The 22,017-nt window shown below is 51.8% G+C and overlaps 1 protein-coding gene across 1 annotated transcript in view; it reads right to left on the reverse strand.

Moving 5' to 3' along the window:
• CDH1 (cadherin 1) overlaps positions 1–22,017 on the reverse strand; it is a 63,293-nt gene that overhangs the window by 3,161 nt on the left and 38,115 nt on the right. The window contains exons 3-14 of the mRNA XM_004583976.2: positions 16,104–16,333; positions 12,179–12,322; positions 11,925–12,080; positions 11,124–11,268; positions 10,424–10,599; positions 10,071–10,199; positions 8,416–8,598; positions 6,217–6,461; positions 4,536–4,681; positions 3,447–3,671; positions 2,998–3,225; positions 1,019–1,149 (exon numbers count right to left, since the gene is read on the reverse strand). Coding sequence (XP_004584033.2) covers positions 1,019–1,149; positions 2,998–3,225; positions 3,447–3,671; positions 4,536–4,681; positions 6,217–6,461; positions 8,416–8,598; positions 10,071–10,199; positions 10,424–10,599; positions 11,124–11,268; positions 11,925–12,080; positions 12,179–12,322; positions 16,104–16,333 — 2,138 coding nt within the window. The remainder of the gene's footprint in view (positions 1–1,018; positions 1,150–2,997; positions 3,226–3,446; positions 3,672–4,535; positions 4,682–6,216; positions 6,462–8,415; positions 8,599–10,070; positions 10,200–10,423; positions 10,600–11,123; positions 11,269–11,924; positions 12,081–12,178; positions 12,323–16,103; positions 16,334–22,017) is intronic.

A 22,017-nucleotide genomic window follows, 5' to 3' on the forward strand; every position in this document is an offset into this window, starting at 1 on the left:
AAAACATTAAACTAGATCAGCTGCTCTGAGGGACGTTTGTGTCCTGACAACGATGATAAAGATGCCAGGCTGGCAGTGCCGACCCCTCCCTGGCTGTGTGACCCTGGGCAGGCCACTTTGCCGTGGGCCTCAGTTCATTCATCTCAAGACAAAGAACCCTGAGTGATCCATCAAGGCCAGCCGTGTCAGCCACGACGACACTGGCCAATGACAAGGCCTATTTCTTAACAATCAGCAGAAGGCCTGATTCAAAGGCTCTCTCTCTCGCGCTCTCTTTTATAGATTTATTTTGGGCCCGGCGGCGGGGCCTAGCAGCTAAAGTCCTCGCCTTGAACGTGCCAGAATCCCATATGGGCGCAGGTTCTAATCCCAGCAGCCCCACTTCCCTTCCCATCCAGCTCCCTGCTTGTGGCCTGGGAAAGCAGTCGAGGACGGCCCAAAGATTTGGTACCCTGCATCCGCGTGGGAGACCCAGCAGAGGTTCCTGGTTCCTGGCTTCGGATCGGCGCAGCATCAGCCATTGCGACTCACCTGGGGAGTGACTCATTGGATGGAAGATCTTCCTCTCTGTCTCTCCTCTGTATATCTGACTTTGTAATAAAAATAAATAAATCTTTTAAAAAAAAATTATTTTATTTTTATTGGAAAGTGAGATACACATAGAGGAGGACAGAGAAAAATCTTCCGTCTGCTGATTTACTCCCAAGGGGGCTGCAATGGCCAGAACTGAGCCAATCTAAACCAAGGAGCCAGGAGCTTCTTCTGGGTCTCCCCCGTGGGTGCAGGGTCCCAAGGCCTTGGGTTGTCCTCGACTGCTTTTCCAGGTCACAAGCAGGGAGCTGAATGGGAAGTGAGGCTGCCGGGATTAGAACCAGTGCCCATATGGGATCCTGGCGCACTCAAGGTGAGGACTTTAGCCACTAGGCTACCACACTGGGCCCAAAGACTTTCTCTTAATTGTGGCTTCTCCCAAATCCCTAGACGTCTCTGGAGCTCCCCCAGGGTTTTCAGTACCCACCTGGTCCTCCTCGCCACCTCCCTCTTCATCGTAGTAGTACACGTTGTCCCGTGTGTCATCTTCAGGGGGCAGCAACGGCTCTTTGACCACCGCTCTCCTCCGCACAAAGAGCAGCAGCAGCAGCAGCAGGACTGCGGTGACAACAGAGAGCAAAGGCGATGAGTGGCATGAAGCCAGAGGCTTGGCACACCCCGACACGCAGGGCTGCAGTGTGAGCGCCTGGCTCAGCATTGAGGTGCTCACACCCCTTCCTGCAATGCCTGGGTCCGCGTCCCAGCTCTGCTTCTGCTTCCTACCATTTATGAGCACTCTGGAGGCAGCCTGTAACCTGTGATGGCTCAAGGACTTGGGGACCTTGCCACCCTCGCAGGAGACCTGGAAGGTGGCAATCCCAGCTCCTGGATGAGGCCCGGCTTCAGCAACCACAGGCACTGAGGGGAATGAACCAAATGGAAGACCTCCGGATCTATGCCTCTGTCACTCTGCCTTTCAAACACATACAATTTATTTTTAAAGTTGAGACATGAAACAAAGACACCCATCCGGGAGATGCACACAGGCCTGCATGGACTGGCTACAGCCCAACATTTGCAACGTGAATTCAAAGGTGGCCTTGGGCTTTAAGGAGGCTCTCAAAGGCTGTCACTGGCACTGGGCTTCTTCTGGGGAAAGTGCAAGTGGCACAGGAAACAGGAGCGAGGACCTCAGCAGGTAGAAGGGATGGAGAGACCAGGGTTGGACCTGGGATTCGGTTCTGAGGGAGCTGGAGCTACGAAGGCTGATGAGCAGGTGGTGGGCTTGGCCTACTCGTGACCGATGACTGTTACGGTTGCTACTCAGGGATAAGCTGAGCCTTATCCTCTTCTTTGGTAAAAATGGTATGTGCAAGCTCTAAAAGCTGTTTAACTTCCACCTAGCCAGGGACTGCTTTCAGGACACTTTATTTGAAACGCAGAGTGTGAGAGAGAGAGAGATCCTCCATCCAGTGGTTCACTCCACAAACGGCCACAACCACCATGGCTGGACCGTGCTGAAGCCAGAGGCAGGCAACTGCATACAGGTCTGCCCCGTGGGGACAGGGTCCCAAGCACCTGGCCACCCACCGCTGCATCTTCCCTGGGGCACTAGCAAGAAGCAGTGTGAGAAGCAGAGAAGCCAGGTTACCGAAGGCTGATGTTTGCAAACAGCAACTTACTTCACTGTGCCCCTGGGCCTAACCTGGGGAATGTTTCTCAGGTGTTACGGAAGTACAGTCAGAAAGACACGTAGTCTTGGGCTCGGCAGTGTGGCCTAGTGGCTAAGGTCCTCGCCTTGATCCCATATGGCCGCTGGTTCTAATCCCGGCAGCTCCACTTCCTCTCTATCTCTCCTCCTCTCAGTATATCTGACTTTGTAATGAAAATAAAATAAATCTTTAAAAGAACTTGCATTAAAAAAAAAAAAAAAAAAAAAGAAAGACACGTAGTCAGAAATATGCCAAAAGCCTTATCCAAATAAACAATACAATTCCCTGCCCTATGATGGGTCACTTAGAATGTAAGGCGCTTGCCACCCATACCAGGGGTTGTTTCCGATGGCAGATACAGGGCTGGGCATGACATCACAAGGCACCAACAGGCCCCAACCACACAGAACTCAGACCCAGAGGCCTTGCTAATCTGCATTTCATAATCACTCAGAGGGTGCTTAGAAATGCAGGCTGAGGCCCCACACAGATCCACTGGATCAAAATCGCTGTCAAAAGGCTCACGTGACTTGTAGGCTCTCAAGTTTAGGAAGGTAAAAAGCAAAACAAAAGCAACATGGAGTCCTTGCTAACTCCAGGGATAGGGACGGCCTCCCAGTCTCCAACAAATCACCCCTGAAACTGAAACATTGCTTAGGAGAAAGATCTCATCCTTCGCTCAGTTTAACCAGCACTCTGGTCAAGCCGCCCCCACGCAAGCCACCAATGCTAAAACAGCTGCGGCTGCACTTACTTAGCAAAGCCAGGATTCCTCCAAGGATTCCCAGGATGGCGGGCACTTGCAACCCTGCCTCCACGTAGTTGGCCCTCATGCAGTTGTTGACGGTTCCTTCACAGTCGCACACGAGCACGTCCAGGGTAGTCACCTGGTCTTTATTCTGGTTGTCCACGAGCTTGAGGTTGATTTTGTAGTCACCCAACTCTAAGGTCTTCTTTGGCTTCAAAATGATGGACTCTTGGCCTGGGAAAAGCAACCATGTTAAAAGATGGGACCAGAATGGGGAGAGAGAGAGAGAGAGAGAGAAGTTCATTCTAGAGGGGGAAAAAAAGATCCTGCATAGTGGCTTTTGTGCAAGGCCCAAGGAGGCAAATTTCAGCAGAAGTAGGGGTGACGTCTGGGGACTACGGACGCACAGGAGAAGCAGAGGGATGAAGGCGAAGAGGAGGAAGTGCATCACTCACGTGGATCACTGTACTCGATGGTCCAGTTGACGCTGGCCCCATGGGTGAGCTCGGCTGTGAAGGGTGATGTGTTGGGAGGGAGGTCAGGGTCGATGATGTTTATGAGCTGAGGCTGGGGGTCCCTCTGGCAGAAGTCCATCCTACGAGGGTCAGGGACGGGCCCGTTATCATTCACATCGGACAGGATTAGGAGCAGGGTACCCGTTCCAGTAGCAACTGGGGAACCTAGAACAAGTCAGAGGAAACATCACGAGTCAGAAACACACGAGAAGCTCCCCATTGCCTCCACCAAGCCAGTTCTCAGCCGTGGTTCTTTCTCACGGGCCTCCTTCCTATCACCACAGCCCTTCCGCTTGTGACTGAGCAGATCTCCACCACGCCTGGTCCCTGGCCTGACAACATTGGGCAACCTAGGCCCCCACCAAGAATGCCCTAGGCAGGCACTTTTGCTAATGTCCTCCTTACCTGCCCCCAGCCCTCACCAGTTCTCCCTATCCTGAGCCTGTGTGGCCACTTTCCGGCCACTTCTCAGAGGAGTTGAGTCTTCTGGAGCTGTTGTTTGTTGCTTTTCAAAACAGATTTGTGAGTTCACACTCCATTTGCATTGCTTTGAAATCCTGGCCTAGGACCCAGCTGAAGGCAGTACGAAAAAATACTCCTCAAGGACCCAGCACTATGAACATCAGCAAACAACCAGAAAATCTGTCTCAGACCTACAGTCATGCCTGGTTAGCAAGACTCTTTCTTTCTAATCAAGAATTATCTTGGGGCTGGTGCTGTGGCATAGCAAGTGAAGCCTCTACCCCTTTTGCAGGCAGGCCATATGGGTTCCATTTTGAGTCGCAACTGTTCCACTTGTAATGCAGCTTCCTGCTAACTGGATTCTGGGAGGCACTGTATGATGGCTCAAGTACTTGGGTCCTTGTCACCCACATGAGAGACCTGGATTGCGTTCTTAGGCTCTTCAGTTTCGGCAAGGCTCAGCTGTGTTGTAAGCTTTCAGAGATGCAACCATCAAACAGGATTCATTTTTCTCCGTCTCTCTACCAAACTGGGGCAAGCAGGCCGGGCACACATAGGCCTCCCTACCATTGTCAGTGGCGATGATGATGGCTGTATAGGTGCTGTTCTTCACGTAGTTTGTGTCTTCTCGGTCCATCTCAGCCCGCGTAGAGATGGTACCCGTCTCAGGATTAATCTCCAGCCAGTTGGCAGCATCTCTCCAAATCCGATACCTGAGAAGACACACAAGCTCTGGCTAGGAACGGGGACAGCAAACCGAGCAGAGCTGAAGAAGCTGAGGCACCTCTGCCTGTCTCAGGCAGCTCCAGCTGTCTTTATTCCAAGACTGATCAGCACCACAGAAAGGCTGCTGTATGAATCTGGGTGGGGACCACACGTCTGGCCTCCACCAGGACTCAGAATCGCTAATGTGCCATCACCCGTGCTGGCTCGCGCATTCCAGACACACACCACTGCCCATCCCTGACCATCTCACTTCATGAACTTATGTCCCAGGAACAAATGCACTGGATTGTATGAATTCTAAGAAATTAAACTTTGACGGACACCATCAGAGTAAATGAATCCTCCACCCAGCATGCGGTGTTTTAGAAGCCAATGTACTTCCTAGTTCAGGACCATATCTGGCACTCAGCTAGCACGTCTCTTTGCCTCTCACCAACCGTGGACCATCCCAATGCCATTCTGTTCCTTTTCAACAATGTTTTGAAAGGCTGAGAGACAGAGATCTGCTGCTCTTCTGTGCCCTGACCCACTCCCCAAATGATGGCAAGTCGGGGCTGGGCCATACTAAAGCCAGGAGCCTGAAATTCCACCTTGGTCTCCCACCTTGGTGGCAGGGCCTCAAGTACTGCAGACATCTTCCTCTGTCTTCCCAAGCGCAGCAGGAGGGCGCTGGATGGGAAGTAGACAAGTCGGGATCGGAAATGGGGAGCCGACAGGAGGTGCCAACATCATAAACGGCTATTGAACCCATGGCATCATGCTAGCCCCTGTCATTCTGCTTTTCAAATGAATGTATAAATAAATGGACTTTTAAAAAAGCTACAGAATTCATTACCACATGAAATCCTATATAACTGGTTTTGCCTTTTCGCTGTTCAAAATTTATGTAAAGAAACACACCCTACCAAGCCTTAAAGGTTGGACCGCCTAGAATTATAAGCAATACATTATTATGTACACACACAAAAAAGTGTATTTTAAGGCTAGTGTCACAGCTGGGTGGCCTCAACCTGGGATTTCAGCATCCACAGTTGTACTGTCAAGTGTAAGAAATAAACAGTACGCTCCTTAGAACCCAGTGTCATGTATATGAACTAGAATCACATGGCTACAAGAATGCAAAGCAAACAGGCACATGAGAGCTAGGTTTCCTGTAGGAAGTGGGCACATGGTATAATTAGGATTCTGCTTAGGATGCCCGACTCCCATAGCGGAGTTCCCAGATAGGACTCCTGCCCACACAGACCCGGGGAGGCAGCAGTGACGACTCGAAGAGCTGTGCTCCGTTCACTCACATGGCAGACCTGGCAGAGTTCCTGGTCCTTGGTCTGGCCCCCACAGCGAAAGGGCAAACAGGACCTTGCGCTTGTTCTTTCTCTGCCTTTCAGATGAGTAAATAAACACGAAGACGGATCATGAAGGGAAAGGAAAAGGTGTGCAGCAAAGAGCTAACAGTGTGTGCATATACACGGACACAAAGACACCCAGATGACGGCAAGCAGTTGAGAACGCGCCCACGTACGTTATCTTCTGTTGCATGAACGTGTCCGGCTCGCGGGCGGTGTAGGACGTGATTTCCAGGCCCACGCCAAAGTCCTCGGGCACCTCCACCTTCTTCTCAGGAGGCATGAAGATAGGAGCTTCATTCACATCCATCACATCCACGGTCACTGTGGCTGTTGAGGTGGGGAGAGCCACCTCGAAGGGGACCACGTTCTGCACGCTCACGTGGAGGATATACTGCTGCTTGGCCTCAAAGTCCAGACCCTAAGGAAGGAACAAAGCCAGGCTGAGGACCCAGCTCCCTGCCACGCGCCTGGGAAAGCTGACGGTCCAAATGCTTGGGTTCCTGCCACCCACAGAGATCTGAGTGAAGTTCCAGGCTCCTGGCTCCTGGCTTTGGAGCCATCTGCAGAGTGAACCAGCAGGACCAGAATACAGAAGTGCCTTCTCTTCCTTTCTCTGTAACTTTATTTTTCAAATAAATAAATCTTTGGAAAATGAAAATACCAAACAAAAAATAAAAACAAAACTGAGGTTTTAGGGGTTGGCATAGTGGCATGGCAAATTAGGTTTCCACCTGTGGCACATGGGCACTGGTTCAAGTTCCAGCTGCTCTACTTCTGATCTAGCTCCCTGATCATGGGCCTAAGAAAACATAACAAGATATTCTAAGTGCTTGGACTCTTGTTCTCACATGGGAGACCCAGAAGTTCCTGGCTCTTAGATTCAAACCGGCCCAGTTCTGACCACTGTGGCCATTTGGGAAGTGAACCAGATGATGGAAGATCTGTCTCTTCCTCCTTCTCTGTAACTCTACTTTTCAAATACATCCATTTTGGGGGCAAACACGAGGGTACAGTATGCTGATCTTCCTTCCATCGGATGGAGGTACAGGCATCCCATATGGTCAGGGTCATGGTGGCCTTCTGGGAAGTGAACCAGAGGATGGGAGATCAACTGATCTCTCTTTCACTTTGTAAATCTGCCTTTCAAATTAAAAAAAATGAATAAATCTTTTAAAAAAAATTTTTTTTTAAAGACCTCTGTCTCAGGCCCAGCACGGTAGCCTAGCAGCTAAAGTCCTCATCTTAAATGTGCCAGGATCCCAAATGGTCGCAGGTTCTAATCCTGGCAGCCCCGCTTCCATCCAGCTCCCTGTTTGTGGCCTGGCAAAGCAATCAAGGATGGCCCAAAGCCTTGGGACCCTGCACCCTTGTGAGAGACTCAGAGGAGGCTCCTGGCTCCTGGCTTCAGATCAGCTCTGTTTCGACCACTGCGGCCGTCTGGGGAGAGAATCAGGGGAAGAAGGATCTTCATCTCTGTATATCTGATTTTGCAATAAAAAAAAAATCTGAAAAAGAGAGAAAGATCTGTCTCTCTGGCATTGAAAGAATTTGTCATAAGAGTAGAGACTCTAGGGGTGGGACATCTGGCAAGGTTTGGGTTTGCCTGGCCCTGGTCCTTGGACCTGCGTGCAAGCAAAAAAGGCGAAGCTGTGAACAGAGACCCTGATGCACATGGAGAATATGGCAGTTCATTTGCTACCACAGCAGAGGAAGGAGAACAGAACAAATTGGACAACTACCCCAGCAAACAAGGACAGCAAAAATGAATGGAGACTTGAGATCAACTAGATCAGTAAATGGACACTGGGAGGGTTGCCTCACCCCTGGATCAGCAAAATCAACAGCATTTCACTTGGTCAGAACCCTCAGAACATGCACTACATTGAGACCCCGAATTGATATTAGGTGGGCAGTTCCCCATCCCTGGGTACTGGGACATCTGGGAGGCTGGGTGTGGCTTCCCCTTTTAACTCTCCCCTTTCCTCAGACAAGAAAAAATAGAGAATCTGGAAACAATGATTTCACCTACTTTTCCCTAATCCTCAATCCCCTCCCGCCATGTAATTATCAATAAAAATTAAAATTAAAAAAAAAAAGAGTAGGTACCCATAAACCATGTTTCTTCCCTGTCATTTGCAAAAATGAGGTGGGGTCTGAAAAGGGACAGCCTCTTGCATGAAGGATGGGACAGTATCCAAGCATTCTGATTTCCCACTAGAACCTAAAGGTCACACCAACCCCACATAGGGCCACCAGTGCCTGGGATAGCCATCCCCTACAGCAGCCAAGACTGACCCCTCCATACCCGAGAAGACCTCAGGCGACAAGGGCGTGAACATGGTGAGGATAGCCCCTCCTGGTACCACACAAACCTTGGCTGTCTTTAGGAGCCCGTCGTTGGTCACTGGGTCCGTGGTGACTTCGAACTGGCCTTCAGGGTCATTCAATATGGTGTACTGGGCCAACCACGGTGCAGTGTTGGGGGCGTCTTTGTCGGTTACCTTAAGCGTGGCTACCAGGTAGTTGACCTCATTCTCGGGCACCTGGCCCACGTACTGCAGGGCAAACGAGAGACAGGTCATCCTCACACACCCCAATCTGTCTACATGGCATGGGGCCAGGGCCCAGGGGAAAATGGAGCCCTTCTGACCCAAGTTTCTGGGAGAAGGTGTGATGTGGACAGACCACGCAGGGGTTGTGTTTCCTATCCATGCAGCAACTGGTACCCATGAGACCCCCAGCACATGTCAGCCTGGCTGCTGGCAGGGACTCAAGTTAAGTGTATAAGTCAGGTCCCAGCAGCCCTATCCTACCCACTCTCCAGCATTCACCTTCATGGGAGCCCCTGTGGAGGGCCCTCTGGTGACAAGCCTGATGCTCAGGACTTAATAAAATCCTCCCCTCCATCTGCCAGGCCCTGGACAGCACCTGATCAGGGTCACTCCCCTCAGTCCAACTGGCTTTCTCCTTGAATACCAAACTCCCTCTGGACTCTGGGCATTCTGTACACACTGATCCCCCTCCCTAAACCACCTTTCCACCCTCTCCTGGACTACCCTCAACTGACTTTCTCATCCTAATCTAGATGTCACTCCTTGACTTTGGGAAGCCACCTTGTACTCACTGTGACTAGGTTATATGGCAAAACTGTTAACTACCTCACCAATCTCCTTCCCTCTACACTGTGTCGGTGGTGGCAGGCCCATGCCTAGTAACACACTGCCTGCCACCTGGCCCACCAAGGAGGTATGAGCAACCCATGGACTAGCTCAGCGCAGAAGTTGCTGTTCCCAAGAGCAGCCGACTCGGCAGCTATGCCATTTGAGACCCCTTCTACTGCCTCCTTCCTGAGTGGAGTACACAAAGGACTGCTGGAGCTCCAGCAGCCATTTGGGGCCTCAAGGGGACAAGATGGATGGAAGCATTATACTGAGGACGGGGGACAGCAAGTCTGAGCAGTTTTGGTCTTTACTGTCATCATACTAGGTGACAAGTGGCCTCAGCAAAGGGCATCTCACCCCCACCTCTGGGCTTTTTGCTACATTAGAGAAAAAGTCAACCCTGTGTGTTTCAACTGTAATAGTCAGGTTTATGTATTTAGCCAACAAATCAATTCCTAACCAATACAATAAGTTCTTCCATTCAGCTTTCACTCGCCTCTTCCCGAATGTATGTAACACACTTGGCATTTGATAATCCATGTCAATTAGTCAATGTCTCCCTGGCAGACACTAAACTGCACATAACAGAACCTTTGTCTGCCTTGTTTGTGATTATCCCTCCAGTGTATTGACTCAGGAAATATTTGCCCCATGAGGAAATGAAATCCTGTAAGGCCTACAAGGGAGACACTTGGTTTCAGGGTGCTGTCTACTCTTCTGTAGCCCTTTGCCAGCAGACCTTGGGGCCAGAAGCTGCTGAGATGATGTCTGCCACTGGGTGTGAAATCAACATGGCCCAGGGTGGGGAGCCTCCCCGGGAGCAATGGTGAGCCCAGCTCCCGGGGCCAGCACAGCTGCAGGATTACCGTGGTGGGGTCGAAGATGGGAGGGTTGTCGTTGATGTCGGTGACCGTGATCACAGCCACTGCCGTTGTGCTGAGCCCTTCGCCTTGGAGGTCGGCAGCCTGAACCACTAGGGTGTACGTGGGGTAAGTCTGCAAAGAGACCAAGCACACAGAGGCTGGGGACCAGACCCAAAGTCCCCGAGCCCGGGCCCTGGTCTGGAATGCAGAGTCAGGACACCCCCTGCAAGAGGCCCAGATGCTGTCTTCAGGCAGATACCTGCACACACGTTCAGATGGCCACTAAGGGACAAGCAGCTTTGGTACCAGCTCGCAGCAGCTAACTCCCTCCAGTCCCAGCCCCCAGTCCTCCGAACCTCTCGGTCCAGGCCGGTGGCGACCACGCTGATGACGCCTGTGTTCCGGTTGATCATAAACATGTTCTGGTGAGGCAGCTCGGGATCCTGGCTGAGGATCTCGTAAGCGATGGCGGCATTGTAGGTGTTGACGTCATCGTCAGCATCTGTGGCTGTGACCTGCATCACAGAGGTTCCTGGTGCCAGCAGAGAGGAAGAATAAGAGCAGTCACATGGCAGCTGATGACTGCCCTTGGGCCAGTTCCACCCCAAGAAACAGAGGAGGGCAGCTCGGATGCCAGCATGTTCCGGCTCCCTGCACTCTGCTTTCTAAACTTTTTCTTATTTACTTGGTGGTCAGAGCTCTGACCAAATGCCTGCAACAGCCAGGCACTGGCAGCCCAATCCAGCAAGGCATGGGAACGGTAGCCACACAAGTGCGGACGACCAAGGAGGGAGAAGAGTGTGATGGGAAAGACAGCACCGGGTGAAGGCACCATGCAGGAACTGGTCTCAGTTGGGAGGCCATTCTCACCATCCCATTGGAAACATGTCCCTGCAACAGGGACGTTCCCCACATGGGACAGACACACACACACACACACAGGCTCCCAAACAAGTTCTGCCCACAGGAAGAGTCAACCTCGGTGACATGACCCCAGACTCCAGCATCCAGGTCACGATGGGGCCTGGGCCATGAGGCGCCCTTTGCTGTACACACCTGGAAGTGCACCCTCCATAACAGATCCCTCGAAGACAGGCCGGGTGAACTCGGGCCTGTTGTCGTTCTGATCTGTTACCGATATCACAATCTCCATGGGGTCCTCGACCGCATTCCCATTGGATGACACGGCATGAGAGAAGAGCTGTGGGGACCAGCACAGGGTTACTCAGGCCCAGACAAGGAAGGAAGGGTGGAGAACGGCCAGAGAGCGCGGTGGGCTCCTCCAAGCCTGTACTTTCACCCTTAGACCATTCCCATTTCCCCATGCCTTAGGGGTTGCTTCAGTGACATCGGGAGGAGCTGGAACACAGTCACCAAGTCCAATGTACCTACAAGGACATCAGGCCTGAGCAGGGACCAAGGGGAAAGGACGGTACACCAACTTATTACAAACAGGGTGAAATCCATGCACTCTGGTCCTTCTGGCTGAAGCACGCGGGGACTTAGCTGCATTTGTCTTCAACCCATCACTGCCGTTCTCCATGAACTCTGCTACCTTGCAGGAACCAGGTCCCAGACCGGGTTCCTACCTCCCTGAGTATCACCACTGGCTTCTTTAGGGCCAGGGCAGGTTGGCATCCTGGGTCCCCACCCACACGTGGTACATGAGCACTGTCCTTCCTGTTTTTCTAAGACAGGAAAAAACTCAGTCCCACCGCTCCCCAGCGCCCCATCACTTCTCCCTAGTGGGCTGAGAGCTGTCCAGTGAGGCACCTGCCCTGGGGACACAAGAGGGACACCACACGCCAGCCTTCGCCTGGTGTCATCTGCTGCTCCCCACCGCCAGGAGGCACTCACAGTGTACTTGGCAATGTGCTCTCGGTCCAGAGGCTCTGTCACCTTCAGCCACCCCGTCTCCCTCTCGATGATGAAAACACCCTCGGGGGGCTTGTCGGCTCCCTGGCCGGTGATGCTGTAGAACACCTGGGTCTCTTTGTCCTTGTTGGACTTGATCTGAAGGACAGAAATGAAAAGCCGTGTCGGGCCCTCTGCCTTCCCTCTCCAGTCCTGCTCTGAGAAATCCCTCCCATATCAGAAACGTCCTTCTGTACCTGAACCAGGTTTTTAGGAAATGGGCCCTTTTCATTTTCTGGGCAACTGATGGGCGGAATGACCCAGTCTCGCTTCTGCCTTCTGAGACCATGGTGGGATTCGGGAAAGGTGAGCACCTCCGGCTGGGTCCCAGGGGGCGAATCCTTCAAGGAAAGAGGAGGAACAAAGTGAGAATTCAGCGGAAACTTGGCCCCTCAAGGGCACTGCATGGTTTTAATTTAATGACAGCTTCTCTCACCAATGACATACGCAACCGACATCCTTCCAACAGAATAGCCAAGACCCGATTCATTAATCCCTCTGCCATAATGGATGGGGTTCCCCTGGGACCAGTGCCATAGCACAACCACCTAAGCCTCCACCTGTGCTGCCAACATCCCATACAGGTGTCAGTTCAAATCCTGGCTGCTGGGCCCAGCACAGTAGCCTAGTGGCTAAGGTCCTCATCTTACACACCCTGGGATTCCATATGGGTGCCGGTTCTAATCACGAAGCCCCCCACCCCTTCCCATTCAGCTCCTTGCTTGTGGTCTGGGAAAACAGTAGCAGACAGCCCAAAGCCTTGGGACCCTGCACCCAGGGGAGACCTGGAAGAAGCCCCCAGGATTCTGACTTCGGATTGGCTCAGCTCTGGCCGTGTGGCTGCTTGGGGAGTGAATCATGGGATGGAAGATCTTCATCTCTCTATCCTTCCTTCTCTCTGTGTATCTGACTCCCCAATAAAAATAAATAAATCTTAAAAAAATATTTCCATGTGATGTCATTTAAAAAAAATCCTTCCTGTTCTTCCTACCCAGCTCCCTGCTAAGAAGCTTGGAAAAGCAAAGGAGGCTTGGGCCCCTACACCCATGTAGGAGATCCAAAAGAAGCTCCCAGCTCCTGGCTTCAGAAAGGCCCAGCTCTGACTGTTGCAGCTACTTTGGGAAGTAAGCCAATGGATGGAAGATTCTCTGTTTCTCTCTCTCCTTTGTTTTAACTCTGCTTTTCACATAAGAAGAATCTTAACAAACAAACAAACAAAAGACAGCATTCCCTTTTCTCCTCTTGGTATGTGCATCAGGCACACACAATGAGGTTTCAGGGTTTGCTATCAGAACCTGGAAGTGGAGTCCATCTAGGCTACAAAAAGTACGGGTCCCCTTTCCAAGAACATTACAGGGATTTCATTTCAGAAATGACAACTGCTAGAGGCTCAGGGGTCTTTAATTCATCTTCTCTTACATCCTTCCCAGAGGTCTGGGATCCCCAAGCAGAGTTATGGGCAATGGAGCCTGGGAGCTCCTCTGATCAGTGCAGAGCTGGTCATCTGAGACAGCAGCAATTTGTATCGAACAGTTTCTGTGCACAGTCACGACTCTGCACACACTCAGGGAAACCAGAGCTGAAGAGGGACAGAGATCTTCCAGATGATTCTAGTGTCTGCAAATGAGTGGAAGAAAACTCCATCCTCCTCCATCCACCTGAGACTGTTCAGTCGCGGTCACAGACCATTATCCAAGTTAGATTCAAGTCCTATTTCCCTGGCGTTCCGTGAGTCAAGATGCACATCATAAAGATGAGAAGCGACCAACATCACACCTGAACTCTTCCCTGATTCTGCTTGTCTGCACTTGTGCACGCACGCATGCGTACACATACACTGACATGGGCAGGCACTTACGCACGCATCAACGCACAGCCCCTTGGCCCTTCCCGCCCTGTGTTTATCTCTTAGGAAAGCAGCCCAGCCAGGTCAAGGCAGGCTCTGGACTCTCAGTCCTCACCGGGGACACTCCCTGCCCAGGGCAGAGTCCTTCCCTTCTCAGCATCACGGTTGCCTCATCTCTAAAGCAGGGATACTATCTTGCCTCTGGGCAGCTGACTAGCCCAGTCCCAGCTACTGTGGACAATTGGAAAGTGGACCATGAAAGGTTCCCTGTTGCTCAAACACAAGAGGATTCTCATAGAGAAAATCTGATTAATCTCTCTTTCAGATAGTTACAACCAATGAGACATACATACAGTAGTTGGTTGAAAATTACATAAAGGTTTCTGAAATGGCAGAGATAATTAAAGCAGTACATTTTGTGCTTTTTTCACCCTTCTCCTTATTGTCCAGGATAACACGGTGATGACCGGAGCTCTGGCAGCCTCCTCGGATCATGTGCCATCCTTCAGGGTGACAGAGCAGAGCAGATGGGAAGAACCCAGGTTGCGGACGGCTATGCAGATTGTCCGCTGGAAGTCACGCCTCGGGCTTCCTTAAGTGGCAGAAGAGCATTCTGCCCACAGCGCTGTGATCTGCAGCTTTGCCTAACACAGACTCTGAACCCCCAGTCCCGTTCCGGCAGACATGGACATGGAGGCAAAGCCAGCACACGCAAATAGGAAACACTGAAGAACTAAGCTCAACTGTCCTTTTGGTTCTCAGAAGCTTCTATACACCATGCTATCTAGAGCTTGGGCTGCTGCTGGGGCGCCATGGGTTAAGCCACCGCATTACTGGCTTAGCCCCTGTCAGAGTCCCAGCAGCCAGCGTCCCCAGTTCTCAGCTTTGGATCCAGCTTTCTGCAACAGGAAGGCAGCAGAAAACGCCAGCTTCCACAGTTCCAGCTGCTACAGCCATTTGGGGTGTGAATGACTGGTTGCCAGATTTCCCGAAGCTGCTCCACCTTTCAAATAAACGAATCTTACAGAACTCACTGGGCTGAACTTTCTCACAAGAATAATGGGCTAACCGAAGACCCAAGGAGGAAGTGATGTTTATATAGTTCTATCAAGATCCTCATTTTTCTGGTCTAATTACAGAATTGAGAAAAATCAATTAGGGGGGGGCAACTAAATTCCTAAGCCTCTCAGGAGTCTCCAGGGAGCCGAGCAGGAAGCAGGCTCAAAGCCTCCAGAGCCTGGAACCTACTCCCTGTGGACAAGGCAGCCAGAGGAGCCAGGTGACACGCCCCACACGGTGGGAGTGAGGCAGTGCACGTGGCTTTAGGAACAACCTCCGCAAATCTCAAGGATCTAGGAAGACACACGTGCGTCTACCCACAGCCACCCCGCATGTCCAAAGCTTTGGGGTGGGCAGGCAAATGCACCGTGAAGGCTCCCAACTCAAAGCCCCTTGGTTCTGCCGTGGCCCGTGTAGGTAACTCCAGGCCACGGGGTTCTATTTCAAACACGAGATTATGAGACAGGTCGTACGAGACTGCCTTCAGGCAGTGTGTGTCAGGTCTAGAGCAGCACAAACAAATTCTACCTTTAGGCTGGGTGCTCGCTCCCACGGTGTCGCACTGTATGTGTGCCAATATCCCAGAAACATGAAATCGTTAACGCTTCTGGTCCCAGACAAGCTTGGACTGAAGGACACTCAAGCTTTAAGCACGGGTAATGACTGTACATGTGGCAAGCTTCCCATTGTTTCATCCCCCACCACTGGGAAGGTACAGAGTACAGTGACCAGAGAGCCCCCCTGGAGTGGTGGGCAGGGTTAGGAGCAGCCGGCAGGGACAAGAACTTCTCGAATGCCCCGTGCGCTCCCAGCATTTGCCACGTACCGACATGCTCAGCCTCCCGCATCAACTTCACTGCTCAGATCAGCAAACAAAACAATCAACAGGAAACTGCTTCTCCAGGGTTGCTCAGGTGCCAAATGGCAGGACTGGCGTTCCATGTTACACAGGGGGTTGTGCCTTCACCCACCACCCTACTCTAATCAACCCCAACAACAACCCCCTCAAAATCAATTAGGTCAGTTAGACCTGGAGTTCTGGTCTGGGACTGACTTTGTCAGGAGGGACAGGCCAGAGGTAGAGTTGGCACCTGCTGGAGGTACATTGGCAATCCATTCAACATTGCCCAAGTGCCCACCATTTGGGCTCTGGATCAGCCACCTGGATCCGAAGGGAACACCCATGCCCTCCCTGCCCAGCCCTGCCCTCTACGTACATGGGAATGGTGGTGCCGGTGGTTGCGGTGGCGCCCCACAGCCTTCAGTGTGACTCTGGTAGACAGTTTTCGGTAGCTGGAGTCCCAGGCGTGGACGTGAAAGCTGGTCTCCGGGTTGTGCAGCAGCAGGGGCCGTTTGACTGTGACCACACCATCCGTGCCCACTTGGAACCGGGAGTCGTCAGAGAAGTAAGCCGTCCTGGGGCGGCCGGTGCAGCCTTCAAAGCTCACTGCAGGACAGAAAAGGCAGCGGGTAGTTAGGAGACCACCAGGGCCAGCAGAACACTGCATCAGATCCCAAACCGGAGTTGGGGGCAGAACAAAGCCATGGAGTGGGGTGGGTATCAGCAGCAGCTTCTTTAGAATCCCACGGTGACTGTGCATAGTGAAAGTGGCGCTGTGTTTAGGAAGTCACGTGCAAATGCCCTTCTCAATCCCGTTTTCCATGAACCTTAAGAAAGCTACTTATCAGGCCTGATGTAATTACACAGTGGCTAAGTCCTTGCCTTCATGCACCAGGATCCCATATGCGTGCTGGTGCGTGTCCCAGCTGCTCCACTCCCCATCCAGCTCCCTGCTGTGGCCTGGGAAAGCAGTGGAGAATGAACCCAAAGCCTTGGCACTCTGTATCCACATGCATGGGAGACCTATAAGAAGCTCCTGGCTTTGGATTAACTCAGCTCCAGCCATTGTGACCACTTGGGGTCAGGACTACCTACCAAGCCTGCAAGTCAGGCTATGCGCAGTTCACATGGAAATCAACAGGTCAGACTATAATGAACGGTGGCACAGCATAGAGAGTAAGCATGGCATAATGGCCCACAGGGGCTCTGGACCGGCAAGTGCTGCCGGCCACTCCCAAGCTCCGTGACCTGAGGCAGAGGATTAATCTCCTCGTGTCTCAGTCTACCCATGTGTAGAATGAGGCCAACAACAGTCATTACGTACTAGGGTTATTGTCAGGTACATCAAGCAGTACCTGACATACCATAAACACCACATGAAACTGCGTTAAATTTAAACATTGCTGAGCTGGTGCGCAGCTTCACTGTGGCAAGCCCTGCATCATACTTCCGAATGTCTGGGTTCTGTTCCTGGCACCAGCACCTGACTCCGGCTGTCTACCAGCGCAGACTTTGAGAGGCAGCAGTGGTGGCTCAAGCACCTTAGTTCCTGCCACCCAGGCGGAAGGCCAGAATTACACTCCCTGTTCCAGCTTTACAGGGCAGGCAGAGGTCTCCCACCTGCAACAACGCGGGCTGGGCTGGGCACTCGGCCTTCTGCCTCCCACCATGCACATTAGCAGGTAACTGCAATGAGAACTGGAATTGGGTCACCAGAAACTGAATCTCACGGATTTTGATGTTTGGGGTTTTTGCTGTTGTTGTTGTTTGTTTAAGTTTCATTTCTTTAAATACTTTCTCATTAAATTCTTTTCTGACTCATAGATCATACAATAGTATTTTCTTCAGGAAAGTTTTTTTTTTTAAAGATTTATTCATTTTATTACAGCCAGATATACACAGAGGAGGAGAGACAGAGAGGAAGATCTTCCGTCTGATGATTCACTCCCCAAGTGAGCCGCAATGGCTGGTGCGCGCCGACCCGAAGCTGGGAACCTGGAACCTCCTCCGGGTCTCCCACATTGGGCCGTCCTCGACTGCTTTCCCAGGCCACAAGCAGGGAGCTGGATGGGAAGTGGAGCTGCCTGGATTAGAACCTGCGCCCATATGGGATCCCGGGGCTTTCAAGACGAGGACTTTAGCCGCTAGGCCACGCAGCCGGGCCCCAGGAAGGTTCTTGATTTTCATTTCCTCAGTGACACATTAGTCATTCAGAAGCATGGCGTTTTCATAATTTTTTTTTTTTGTCTCCCTGTTGTTGATTTTGTATTGTGCCAGAGCTGGCTGAAGCCAAGGGTGCTTCCTGGACTGCGGGTTTCATTTCTCCCACAAGGGGGCATCCTTGCACACATTTTTCAGCCCCCTGAGCTTGGCACTTGCGAGCGACCTTTAGACAATGCTTGCGGGTGAGAGGGTGGGTGTCAGAATTGTGCCCATTTCAAAGAACAGACAGGATGATTGATGGGGGATGGAGGGACATGGAAGGGATGGGTGAGAAATTGACCTGACATCCAGTAACCAGTAGATGACAGGACCAGGATCCAGCCACTGAAGGAAGCCAAACTACTGTACCCCAGGATCTGCCAATCCACCCCATAGTAGAGCCCTGCACCAAGCCTGGCATCCCACAGGCTGGGTTCACAAGGTACTTTCCAGATAGGAGAGGGTCAGGGCGAGGTGAGCAGACAGCAGCTGCATTCAATGAGATAAGAGGAGACCAAAGGACAGGAGGCAGGGTCAGCCTCTCAGATGAGAGGAACAGCTGCATCACAAGTCCCACCCACCCGGGGTAGCCTGAAGCAAACTGCTTAACCCTTCTGGGCCTCTTCTGCTGGGATGCGAAGGACACCACTAGCCAAGTCCCATCAAAGTCTGGACCACACCTGGTCAGCTAAAGAGCAGCGCCACTGGAGCGGGTGCAGAGGGCAGGAAGGAAGATCAGACTCGTTACACAAACAGGTGGAGCAGAACGTCCCCGTGCAGGTAGCCACAACAGAACACCAAGTCCTTACGGGTGGAGCCCACCTTTTAGGTCCGAAGCAAACAAGATGTTTGTCAAAGAGTTACAAAGATGACCAGTGCTGTGGCATAGCAAGTCAAGCCTCGGCAGAATAAAGCAACCCACATAGTCACTGGTTCTAATCCCAGCTGTTTCACTTCTGATCAAGCTCTCTATTTATGGCCTGGGAAAGCAACATAGGGTGATTTAAAGCCTTAGATATTTTGAAAATTTTTTGAAATTTATCGATTTGTTTATTTATCTGAAAGGCAAGAGTTACAAATAGCAGAGACAGAAAGACCTTCCAATGTTGGTTCACTCCCCAAGAGGCCACAATGACTGGAGCTGTTCCAGTCTGGAGCCAGAAGCACACGGGTGCAGACTCCCAAGGCTTTGGGCCGTCCTCGACTGCTTTCCCAGGCCACAAACAGAGCTGGATGGGAAGTGGGGCAGCTGGGACATGAACCAGCACTCATCTGGGATCCTGGTGCGTGAAGGTGGAGGATTAGCCCGTTGCACCAGCTCCCAACAAATAAATCTCTAGAAGAAAAGAGAACCCTCTCTGGCCACCAGCAAGAACCCTGCAGATCTAGGGGCGGTTTGCGTAAGCGGGGAGCCAGAGCTGCCCTGGATTCCACTCACTGCAGTCCTGATCAAGGCAGTCAAAGCTGAGAAGAACATGATGAGACTTGCCAAGGGTGGCAGCCGGCAAAACCGAAAATGGTTTTGTAAAGAACTCAAAGCAAGGCACCTCACCTCACAGTACGGGGTCCGAGCTCCACCCTTGCAGAAGTGAGCGTGACAGGGTGCCCCAGCTGGAATTTCTGGGTGCTCCTGGAAACCCATCATCACAATAATAGGCAAGACTGAGGGACGACCAGTTCTGGGAGTCTGGGACCACGTGGCTCAGCTACCAGTGTATACAGGAGGCTCAAAAAGCAAGATTCCAGGACACAGGGAGGGGGCGTTTCCTGCACACACAAGCCAGCAAGGGACCAAAAAGGACTCTTTAACCTACCTCCCCTACACTTGGTATTGGGTCCCTTGCTCTGAAAACCAAGGGCCCAGATGGCCACACTGGGCACCCTCCCCTCAGCTTCAATCATGCTGTTCCTTTGGGGTTGTTTCCCGTATTAGCTGGAAAACCACCTCCTACCAACTGGTTCACTCCCCAGTGCCCACAGGGCAGGCAGGAGCTGGACGTCCAGTCCAGTGCTCTGTCACAGAGTCAGAGATTTCAGATCCTGGCCATCACTGCTGCCTTGTTTGTGGGTAGGTGGAAGGTGCAACCTTAGCAGGAAGCCAGAGCCAGGATTTGAACCCAGGAATTCCTAGTGGGATGCAAGTGCCCTAACTGGTACCTCAACTGTCAGGCCAAATGGCTGCCCTTAGTTACCCTCTGTCAACTGACTCAGTTACAACATCTTAAACCCATGTGGGATGCTGACCGGGATCAATTTGAAGCCCTTTACATATGCTAACTGACATAATCCCAGAGTTGGGTGCTTCCAGGGGCCTCTTACAGATGGGGAAACCAAGGCAGCCAACAGTGGGCAGGACAGCTGGGACCTGAACACAGGCCACTTAAGAGCTGGTGCTCCTCCAGGCCTCGGCTCTGTGAGACGGAGGTCCTCGCGCAGAGCTCTCTGTGTGCAGCTTTCTGACTGAATTCATGTCCTGCCTCCCTCCCTAACCCCTCCCTTAGGTACTCTCATCCTCACTTTCTCTTCCCTCCTCCGGCTCAGTAACAGAAATGTACTTAGAAGCCATAGCAACAAGATATCCAAGAACAGTGTGCTGTCTACTGCCCAGGGAGAGGAAGTGGGTTGAGGTGGTGGTGGGAGGCACATGTGACTTCTTTAAATCTACAACTAGAATGAATAATCCTTCAGTAACGCAATAACCGATTTGGGGGCCAGTGGGGTGGTACAGCATCCCATATGGGTGCAGATTCATATCCCACCTGCACCACTTCCAATCCAGCTCCCTGCTAATGGCCTGGAAAAGCAGAGAAGAATGGTCCAAGTCCTTGGGACCGTGAACCCATGTTGGAGAACCCCTGCCCATGTTTTCGCTTGGAAATATCAAGTTCAGCTTCTGCCTGCAATGCTGCTATCCCATGTGGGTTCTGGTCTGAGTCCTGCTGTTAATGTGCTTGGGAAAGCAGCAGAGAATGGCCCAAAGGCTTGGCATCCTGCATCCACTTGAGCAGCTCCTGGCTCCTGGCTTTGGCTTGGTCCAGCAAAGTCCAGACAATTGCAGCCATCTAGGGAGTGAACCAACAGACCAAAGATCCTTCTCTCCTTCTTCCACTCTCTGTAACTTTACTGTTCAAATAACAAAAAGCAAATCTTGAAATACAAATTCTTCGGGACCGGTGGCGTGGCCTAGCTGCTAAAGTCCTCGCCTTGAAAGCTCCGGGATCCCATATGGACGCCGGTTCTAATCCAGGCAGCTCCACTTCCCATCCAGCTCCCTGCTTGTGGCCTGGGAAAGCAGTCGAGGACGGCCCAAAGCCTTGGGACCCTGCACCCAAGTGGGAGACCTGGAAGAAGTTCCTGGTTCCTGGCTTTTGATCGGCGCAGCTCCTGCCGTTGCGGTTACTTGGGGGGTGAATCATTGGATGGAAGATCTTTCTCTGTGCCTCTCCTCCTCTCTGAATATCTGACTTTCCAATTTTAAAAAATAAACAAAATAAATCCTTAAAAAAAAAAAATTCTTCAACAAATAGTTGTATATTAGGGATAGGCATTTGAACTAGTGGTCAGAACTCCCCATTCGAGTACCTGGGTGCAACCTCTGGCTGTGGCTCCCAATTCCAGCTGCCTGCTCACACACATCGTGGGAGGCAGCGGTGATGGCTCAAGTGGCTGGGCCCCTGTGCCCACCTGGGAGAGGTCCAGAAGAAGTTCCTGGCTCCTGGCTCGAACCTGCCCCAGCCCTGCCCACTGGCAGTCATTTGGGGAATGAACCAATCGGTATTTCAAACAGATAAATAAGTATCCAAAAAAAATTTTTTTTTGTTTCACTGCAATGAACAAAACAAAGTCTCTGCCTAGAGGGTATTGCATTCCAGTGCAACACAGGAACACAGGCAATAAGACAGGAACAAGAAGTCTGGCGGGGAAAACAAGCAAGGAGGGGGAGGGAAGACCAGCTACGAGGTGTTGGGGTGCACCTTGAGCACCCCCGGCACGTGTCTCCTACAGGAGGCAAGTGACGCAAGCAACTTGACCCCAGGAACGTGACCCCAGGGTTTGCACAGGCCCGAGCCCAGGTCAGAAAACAACTC

Source organism: Ochotona princeps, chromosome 16 (assembly GCF_030435755.1).
Source record: "Ochotona princeps isolate mOchPri1 chromosome 16, mOchPri1.hap1, whole genome shotgun sequence".
NCBI classification, from domain to species: domain Eukaryota; kingdom Metazoa; phylum Chordata; class Mammalia; order Lagomorpha; family Ochotonidae; genus Ochotona; species Ochotona princeps.